At 44.1% G+C, this 9077-nt stretch overlaps 1 protein-coding gene across 1 annotated transcript; it reads left to right on the forward strand.

Moving 5' to 3' along the window:
- Positions 1–1069: 1069 nt before the first annotated feature.
- On the forward strand, positions 1070–6037 carry SPMIP9 (sperm microtubule inner protein 9). The gene is made up of 4 exons (XM_008008472.3): positions 1070–1203; positions 2052–2088; positions 2834–2926; positions 5504–6037. Exons 2-4 carry the CDS (start codon positions 2062–2064, stop codon positions 5924–5926), a joined length of 543 nt encoding a protein of 180 aa, XP_008006663.2. The 5' UTR covers positions 1070–1203; positions 2052–2061; the 3' UTR covers positions 5927–6037.
- Positions 6038–9077: the final 3040 nt, after the last annotated feature.

Below are 9077 nucleotides of genomic sequence, written 5' to 3' on the forward strand. Positions count from 1 at the left end.
TCTAGGTACCTCACAGAAGTGGAATCATGCAGCATGTGTCTTTTTGTGGCCAGCTTATTTTGCTTTATTTCACTTAGCATAATGTCCTCAAGATTTATCCATGCTGTAGCATGTGTTAGAATTGCCTTCCCTTTTTTCTTTTTTTTTTTCTTCAATTTTGTTTCGAGACAGAGTCTCGCTCTGTCACCCAGGCTGGAGTGCGGTGGTGTGCTCTCGGCTCACGGTAACCTCTGCCTCCCGAGTTGAAGCAATTCTTCTGCCTCAGCCTCCTGAGTAGCTGGGACTACAGGCATCCCCCACCACGCCTGGCTAATTTTTGCATTTTTAGTAGAGAGAGGGTTTCTCCATGTTAGTCAGGCTGGTCTGGAACTCCTGACCTCAGGCAACCCGCCTGCCTCGGCCTCCCAAGTTGCTGGGATTACAGGCATGAGCCACTGCACCCGGCCTCCCTTTTAAGGCTGAATAATATTCCATTGTACATATATACCAAATCCATTCATCTCTGAAGGACATTTAAATTGTTTCTACCTTTTGACTATTGTGAATCATGCTGTTGTGAACATTGGGGTACAGGTATCCATTTGAGCCCTTGCTTTCAATTCTTTTTTGTTTATAACTAGAAGTGGTCTTGCTAAATCATATGGTTTTAATTTCTCCACATCCTCACCAAAGCTTGTTTCTGTATATTTTTTTTTATTGTAGCCACACACTATGAATGTCAAAAAGTATGACATTTTGACAATTTTGAGCCAGCCTGTCAGGCAACCGAGACCAGGGTGGCAGTCTATGGTGCGAAGTGGATTTAGTCACACACAGTCTGAAGTTATAAACCGCGTGGTCTCTATTTACCTTCCTCTCCTAGGAATAGAAAGATTCTGTAGAGTGTCAGAACGCACTGGTCCCCAAGACCTTCCAGTGCTGCCAGGACTCATGTTGGCTCTGGTGAGCCAGGGACAGGGGAACTGACCTGCAGGCAGTCCGAGCAGCCACCCACCCACCCACCTCACAATGACAGGGACCCTCATCATAGGTCAGGGCTCAACTCAAAGACAAGGCGTGGCAGTGGGACACAGCAACAGGACTCTCCATGTGGCAAGGGCACCTGGAGGTGGGAGGGCAGGAGCGTCGTCTTGCCCTGGCAGAAGAAAGGGTCGGCTCTGTCTGCATGGCCGCTGGTCCCCAGCCCTAGGAGAGAAGCTGTCTGTGAGCAAAAGGAAGGGAACGCAGGGGTTTGTTGAGGTCTGGGCATCACCCTGCTGGGCCACTGTCTGCTGAAGGGAGCGGGGCTTAGGGGAGGGTTCCCTGGGAATGCAGTGGAGTAACCCTCAAGGATCTAGGGGGCCATGTACACAAGCAGTCTGTGCAGCGAGGACCCTGCTAGGACTTTAGGGCTGGAAGGGAGGGGTCGGAGTTAGGCCTACAAACTACTGTTGTTCAACTGGGAATGCAGAGTCTCGCAACTTTCTTCACCTTGGATACTCCCCTCTGAATAAAGGTGGCTCTGAGTCCTAGGCCTGGGCCTTCCTCCATCCAGGGGGAGTGCTGAGGCCTGGTTCAGAGGAACACGTGAGCTGGAGCCACTTCATACTGGCTCACAAGAGCCCATCCTATGCATATCTGTGCAACTCAGTGCCAATGATATTATGTTGATAGCCTGAAATGAGCCACGATAGGAGCATTTACACCACAGAAATTAGCAGATGCTATAAACCCAGGGCCTATTTTCCCTGAAAACGTGGTTGTTAAACATTTACCAGCACTTCACTTGCCCTAGGATCAGATATACCTCTCAAACAGTAAACCTGATCAGTAAATGTGATCTTCTACACAGCCCTCATTCTTCCTGAGTCCTGCTCCAGCCCTTTTGTCCCAGGGATCCTGGTATCACTATCAACCCCTTGATGATGGAGTGACAGGTGGGAGCCCAGGGAAGATGGGGAGGAGTGGGCTAAGAAAGCTGGGGCAGCCATGCTGGGTTGGCACAGCTTGAAGATAGTGGCTGCTTTCCTTGTCTGTGGCAGAGCAGGGCTAAACAACTTGTCTGTGTCTAGGTCTTTTGCCATGGCAGGTGTGAAATACCCGGGACAGGTGAGTGATGTGGGTTACTGTCCCCTGTGATGGTCTCAGAGTTGGGTAGCCTCAGCAAGCCCCTGGAAGGGCCAGGCTCCTTGAGGCTCCTCCTTCTCATCTTTCTGGAATGATAGTTTTGGGGTTTTTTTGTTTTATTTTTTTTTGTTTTTTTTGTACAAGAAGAAGAGAACTGAGTTCTCTTCTTTATAATTTTCTGAGGGTTCAGTTATTTACTCAGCATGCACTTATTAGGCACCCACAGTGTGCCAGGCCCTGTGCGGGGCTTTGGGAGTGCAGAGATGTCTAAGTACACTAAACCTGATCGAGTGTACTTTATTAAATCCATCGCAGTACACCCTGTAAGTGCTGTTGTGGAGGGTTGTGAGGAACAAGGACAGGGTTTAACTCTTGGGAGGTAGGGAATAAAAGGCTGGGAGAGATGTTTTGGGGAAGTGACATGTAGTCTGGGTCTTGGAGGATAGATAGGAGTTTGCTAGTCTGTGAGGAGGGCAACTTGCCTTTCCATCAGGAGATAGGAAAAAGCACATGCCAGGCCCACGCGAGCGGGAGGAAGTGAGGCTGGAGTAGAGAGGGCAGGAAGGTGGTGGGATGGTAAAAGTGGGTCACAGCCAGATCATCTGGGCTCTGAATGTCAGGCCCAAAGTCAGCCTTTGTCCTACAAACAGCAAGAAGCCATTGAATGGCTTTAAGCGGAGGAGTGACGAGGGGGAATCTCTTGTTTTATATTCTCCGTGTGCTTTAGGACCCTGTGGATTTAGACATATACCAAAGCTCCCACATGGTCGACTATCAACCCTACGGGAAGCACAAATACTCCAGGGTCACGCCGCAAGAGGTAGGAAGGCACGCAAGTCCTGTCCTTCAATCAACTGTCCACTGAAATCCCCTCTATTGCTTCATTTGTATTACAAATGTGGACATTTGGGCACTTGTTAGAACACTATCCAACGCCAGGAGATGTGACTTAGAGATCTTTTATGTGCATGTGCATGTATGCGTATGTATTTTTTTTTTTTTTTTTTTTTTTTTGAGACGGAGTCTCACTCTATCACCCAGGCTGGAGTGTAGTGGCACAATCTCGGCTCACTACAAGCTCTGCCGCCTGTCCGGGTTCAAGCAATTCTCCTGCCTCAACCTCCCTAGTTGCTGGGATTACAGGTGCCTGCCACCACGTCGGCTAACTTTTGTATTTTTAGTAGAGATGGGATTTCACCATTTTGGCCAGGCTGATCTTGAACTCCTGACCTGGTGATCCATCTGCCTTGGCCTCCCAAAGTGCTGGGATTACAGGCGTGAGCCACTGTGGCCGGCCATGTGTGTATGTTTTCAAATGTACATCAAATATATCATGCATACAAAAGATTGTAAATAATACACATTTACAATTTAAATTACACTGATAAACACCGATATAACCATTACAGACAGTTTAAAACATGGCACATTAACAGTAGCAGTACCTTGTAGCCTCTTGGGTAGCCCACAGATTTACCCCTCCTCCCATCTCCAGAAGTGGTTAATCATTCCCTTGTAGGCCAATTGCAGTGGCTCACACCTGCAATCCCAGCATTTTGGGAGGCCAAGGCAGGCAGGAGTTGAGGCCAGGGGTTTGAGACCAGGAGTTTGAGGCCAGCAGTTTGAGACCAGCCTGGCTGATGTGGCAAAATCCTGTCTCTACAAAAATTACAAAAATTAGCCTGACGTGTTGGTGCACGCTTATGTTCTCAGCTGTCTGGAAGACTGAGACAAGAGAATCGCTTGAACCTGGGAACCAGAGCGAAACTCTATCCCTCCCCCAAAAAATTGTTCCCTTGTGTGTTTTTCTAAAAACTCATTTTACCTTATATGTATATATCCCTTCAAACAAATTGTTTGGTTTTGCCTTTTTGAACTTTATTACATATTGAATTTGTACCCTTCCGCAATTGTCACTTTTTGCTAAGCATTATGGTGTATTATTCATTTTCTGCTGCATAGTATCACGTTGCGTGAATATGCCACAGTGTACTGTATTTGTCTCTTCTGTATCTGTCTCTTCTTATTGGTGGACATTTGAGGGCTTTGTTCCTACTCTTCCCACTCCCAAATGCTGCATTGAAGATGAGATAAGACACATCCTAATGTTCAAGTGTTTATCCATTCCAGGAGTGGAATTGTTAGTCATGGAGTATTAGGTAAAATCACTGTTTTCCAGAGCGGTTGCACCAATTTACATTATAGCCAGCAGGAGACGGTTACTTCTGTTGCTCTGCAATGTTGCCATTGCTTGGTATTGGCAGACATTTTAATTTTTGCCAGTTTGGTGGGTGCAAAATCATATTTTCCTGTGGTCATAATTTTCATTTCACTGACTATTAATGAGGTTGGCCACCTTTTCATTTGTTGATGGAGATTTGTTATTTTATAAAATGTCTGTTCATGTCTTTTGCTCATTTTTCTACTGGGTTGCTTGTCTTTTTCTTATTCATTTGTAGGACTTCTAAAAAATATTCTAAGCATTTTTCCTTTTTTTTTTTTTTTTGAGGAGTCTGGCTCTGTTGCCCAGGCTGGAGTGCAGTGGTGCAATCTCGGCTCACTGCAACCTCTGCCTCCTGGGTTCAAGTGATTCTCCTGCCTCAGCCTCCTGAGTAGCTGGAGTTACAGGCGTGCACCACCACACCCAGCTAACTTTTGTATTTTTAGTGGAGATGAGGTTTCACCATGTTGGCCAGGCTGGTCTCGAACTCCTGTCCTTAAGTGATCCACTCACCTCGGCCTCCCAAATTCCTGGGATTACAGGCGTGAACCACCACATCTGGCCCTAAGCATTTTTCATTTGTCAGTTATATATGTGGATAAACTCTTCTCCAGTTTGTGGTTTGTCTTTGCACTAAATATTTCAGGGAGTGTGAATTGTGATTTTTAATATAGATTTATCAGTTTTTTCCTTTATCATTTTCTCTTTTCAAGATTACTTAAAAATCTTTTCTTGTCCTGAAGTTTCCCCACTGAGAAAAGATCTAAACAAACAAAGATGGATCAATCTCTGAGATGTTATTTAATGGAAGCAAAGTGTGGAATGGAATATAATATTTATCATTTCTGTACAAACCAAGGGAAGAAGATATACACATACATGTTTATATGCACATCAAATATTTCTAGAGAGACACAAAAAGCACTGATAGCAGTGGTTGTCTCTGGAGATGGGAACCGAGGGAGGAGGAAAATGGAAAAGAGACTTACTTTTCACTATAAACTCTTTTGTGTAATTTCAGTATTCCCTCTGCTGTATAGGTTACATTCAAGGACTAATTTAAAGTTTTTGAAAAATAAAACAAAGAAGGGTGTGCTCTGTCTTGGATGCTTCCAAGAAAAGCTACATCATCTCTCGTCTCTCACCCCTCCATTCATGTGTGATTTGTTTCCACAGCAGGCAAAGCTTGATGCTCAACTCCGGGACAAAGAATTTTATAGGCCCATCCCTAACCCCAACCCCAAGCTAACGGATGGGTACCCTGCTTTCAAAAGACCCCACATGACTGCCAAAGACCTGGGACTTCCTGGCTTCTTCCCATCACAGGAACATGAGGCCACATGGGAGGATGAGTGCAAGTTCACCAGTACCTGCCATTTCACATATCCAGCTTCCCACGATCTGCACCTGGCCCAGGGTGACCCCAACCAGCTCCTCCGGAGTGCTGACTTTCCGTGCCTCCTGGATCCCAAGCACCAGCCTGCTGCAGAGATAGCCAAAGGCTACCTGCTACTGCCAGGGTGTCCCTGTCTTCATCACCATATAGTCAAGGTCCCTATCTTGAACCGGTGGGGACCCTTGATGCCATTTTACCAGTAGGAAGGATGAAAATACCTTCCAAAGGCTCTTCCAAGGGCATGTGGAAATCCTACGACCTTGGAGTGCAGAGAGGAGAACTGAAAATAAAACTGGAAAGATGTTCCAACTGCAATGGGACCCTGGGATCATGTTCATTCTACCTCTCTCCCTGGGCTGCCCTGGGCTACAGCATGCCCATTGCAGAGAGAGGAAGAGAGGGAGGGAGGGGAAATCAGTGTGTATTTAGAACTGAAATTTGTGTCATGTTTCATTATAATTAAGAATCCTGGCCGGGTGCTGTGGCTCATGCCTATAATCTCAGACTTTGGGAAGCCAAAGCAAGTGGATCACCTAAGGTCAGGAGTTCAAGACCAGCCTGGCCAACATAGTAATATAAAAATTAGCCAGGTGTGGTGGCTTACACCTGTAGTCCCAGCTACTCAGGAGGCTAAGGCACAAGAATCACTTGAACCCAGAAGGCAGAGGTTGCAGTGAGCTGAGATCACGCCACTGCACTCCAGCCTGGGCAACAGAGTGAGACTTGGTCTTGGGTGGGTGGAAGGAGGGGGGAAGAGTCCTGTTGTAAAGATTCTTACTGTTTTAAGCATTTATTAATAAAGTTGGGAAAAGTGTGTTTCCCACAGTCATCTAGATATTGGCTGTGATTGCAAAACCTGAGGTGCTGTTGGATAACTTTTCCCCTCAATATTCTTATTTTAGTTTATCCATCACTCCTGCCTTGTAGCAATCAACAGCAACAGTTTAAAGGGCATTGTTTCATACTTTTATTCTTGCTCAGTGGAATGCATGTAAACATACATACGTATGAGTCAGTGAGGAAATAGGTTAAGCGGCTATAACAAAGAGAACCAAAACATAGTAACTTGACCAACATGCTAGTTTATTTCTCTCTTGCTTAATAGTTCAGAGGTAGACAGTTAGGAGGGTAGAACATGTTTGTTGTGGCTTCATCTCTAGGTCCAAGGTGGATGCTATGACCTGAATTATGTATCCCACAAATGCATATGTTGAAACTCTAACCTCCAATGTGATTGTATTTGGAAACAAAGCTTTTAGGAGGCAATTAAGGTTAATTGAGGGCATAAGAGTAGGGCCTTAATCCAGCAGGACACCTCTTCTAATAGGCGTCCTTATTAGAAGAGGAAGAGAAAGAGATCTTTCTATCCATGTACATGCACTGAGGAATGGTCATGGGAGGACACTCTGAAGGCAGCTGTGTCCAAGTCAGGAAGAGATCCCCCACCAGAGACCAAACCCTGCTGGACCTTGAACTTGGACTTTCCAGCCTCCAGAACTGTGAGAAAATAAATTTCTGTTGTTTTAGTTGCCCAGTCTGTGGTGTTTTGTTATGGCAGCCCAGGCTGACTGATACAGTGGCTAAGTCAGTTGTTGACATTTTTCAGTTAGCAGAAAGAATAATAATCAGGGGGATACAGATACTTTTCTTTTAGGAGCACAATGCAGAAATGATATTCTTGACTTACTGTCTTGTCCCCTTGGTCAGAGCTTGGTTATACAGCCATACCAAACCCTGAGAAAGGCCGGAAAGTATAATCTTTATTTTGGATGGCCATGTTCCCAGCTAAAAATGAGGGGTTTATTAGTTTAGAAGGAGAGGATAGATTTTGGTTGTGACTATCCAGCTTTGCACAATGCACGAGAAATCTTTTGCTTCGGGATCATACTGTACACCAGTGTTTCCCCTAGGGAATCTTATTAAAATGCAATTTTGGTTCCGTAGTTCTGGGGTGTACATTCTGCATTTCCAACAAGCTCCCACTATTCTATTTCCTACCTCTATGAGATCAACTTTTTAAAAAACTCCACGGATGAGTGAGAACATGCACGATGCCAAGGCTGCAGGACCGTAGGGCACTCTGGAGTAGCCAGGCTGGACACAATATTCTGCAGACTGATTTCCCACCCACTTATAGATCTAATTATTTTTAATGACTACTTAATATTCCATTGAATTGATGGATGTTGATGTATTACAATTTCATTATTAGTGGATAGTCACGCTTTTCCAGTTTTTCCTGTACACATAGTACTGTGATAACTATTCATGAACATATATCTTTACCTATTGATGTTTTTATTTCTGTAAGACAGAATCCTACAAGTTATTTAGATGGTGGGCACCATCTAAATAAGCTCTAAAATTACGAAATTTTAGATATCTAATGTGATCATATTTTTTCTAGCGTAAAATTAATAATACCTTCAGTAGAAAATATTGCAAAGTGAAGAAAAGTTTGAAAGAAGAAAAGGAGACCACCTATAAAATCCCACTACTCAGTGATAACTACTGTTAACATTTTGATGCCAGGGTGGCAGGATAAAGGTTAAAATCTTGACTTTTTGTTTTATTTTGGTTTTTGTTTTTTTGAGACAGGATTTCACTCTTATTGTCCAGGCTGGAGTGTGATGGCACCATCTCAGCTCACTGCAACCTCCACCTCCCGGGTTCAAGTGATTCTCCTGCCTCAGTCTCCCAAGTAGCTGGGATTACAGGTGCATGCCACCAAGCCCAGCTAATTTTTGTATTTTTAATAGAAATGGGATTTCACCATGTTAGCCAGGCTGGTCTCAAACTCCTGACCTCAGGTGATCCATCCACCTTGGCCTCCCAAAATGCTGGGATTACAGGTGTGAGCCAGCACACTTGGCCAAAATCTTGATTTTGGAGTCAGACAAAACTGAGGCTTCACCCATGCCTTAATTGATTATTTACTAGCTGAGGATGTTCTAGAAAATCTCTCTGAACATCAACTGTCTCATCTGTAAGAGGCATTAATAATGCTCCTATCTTATGAATGAACCCTGAGCAGTGCCTGAGATAGTCAGTGAGACCTTTTGTGCATATTTACAAAATTCACACTGAATTCTGTAATTATTTTTGTTTTTCTGTTTTTGGGCAATAATACATTTTATTAAGGTATTTTTTCATGCCTACTTTCTATCTCTTGTATCATCCCCTGGTTGATTTCTTTCTTTTTAAAAAATTATTTAAAAAATTACCACATAATAATTGTACATATTTGTAGGGTTCTTGGTGATGTTTTGATGTATGCAATGTGTAGTGGTCTAATCAGAGTGTGATGATTAATACTGAGTGTCAACTTGATTGGATTGAAGGATACAAAGTATT

The sequence above is a fragment of the Chlorocebus sabaeus genome, chromosome 14 (genome assembly GCF_047675955.1).
Source record: "Chlorocebus sabaeus isolate Y175 chromosome 14, mChlSab1.0.hap1, whole genome shotgun sequence".
In the NCBI taxonomy this organism is placed as follows: domain Eukaryota; kingdom Metazoa; phylum Chordata; class Mammalia; order Primates; family Cercopithecidae; genus Chlorocebus; species Chlorocebus sabaeus.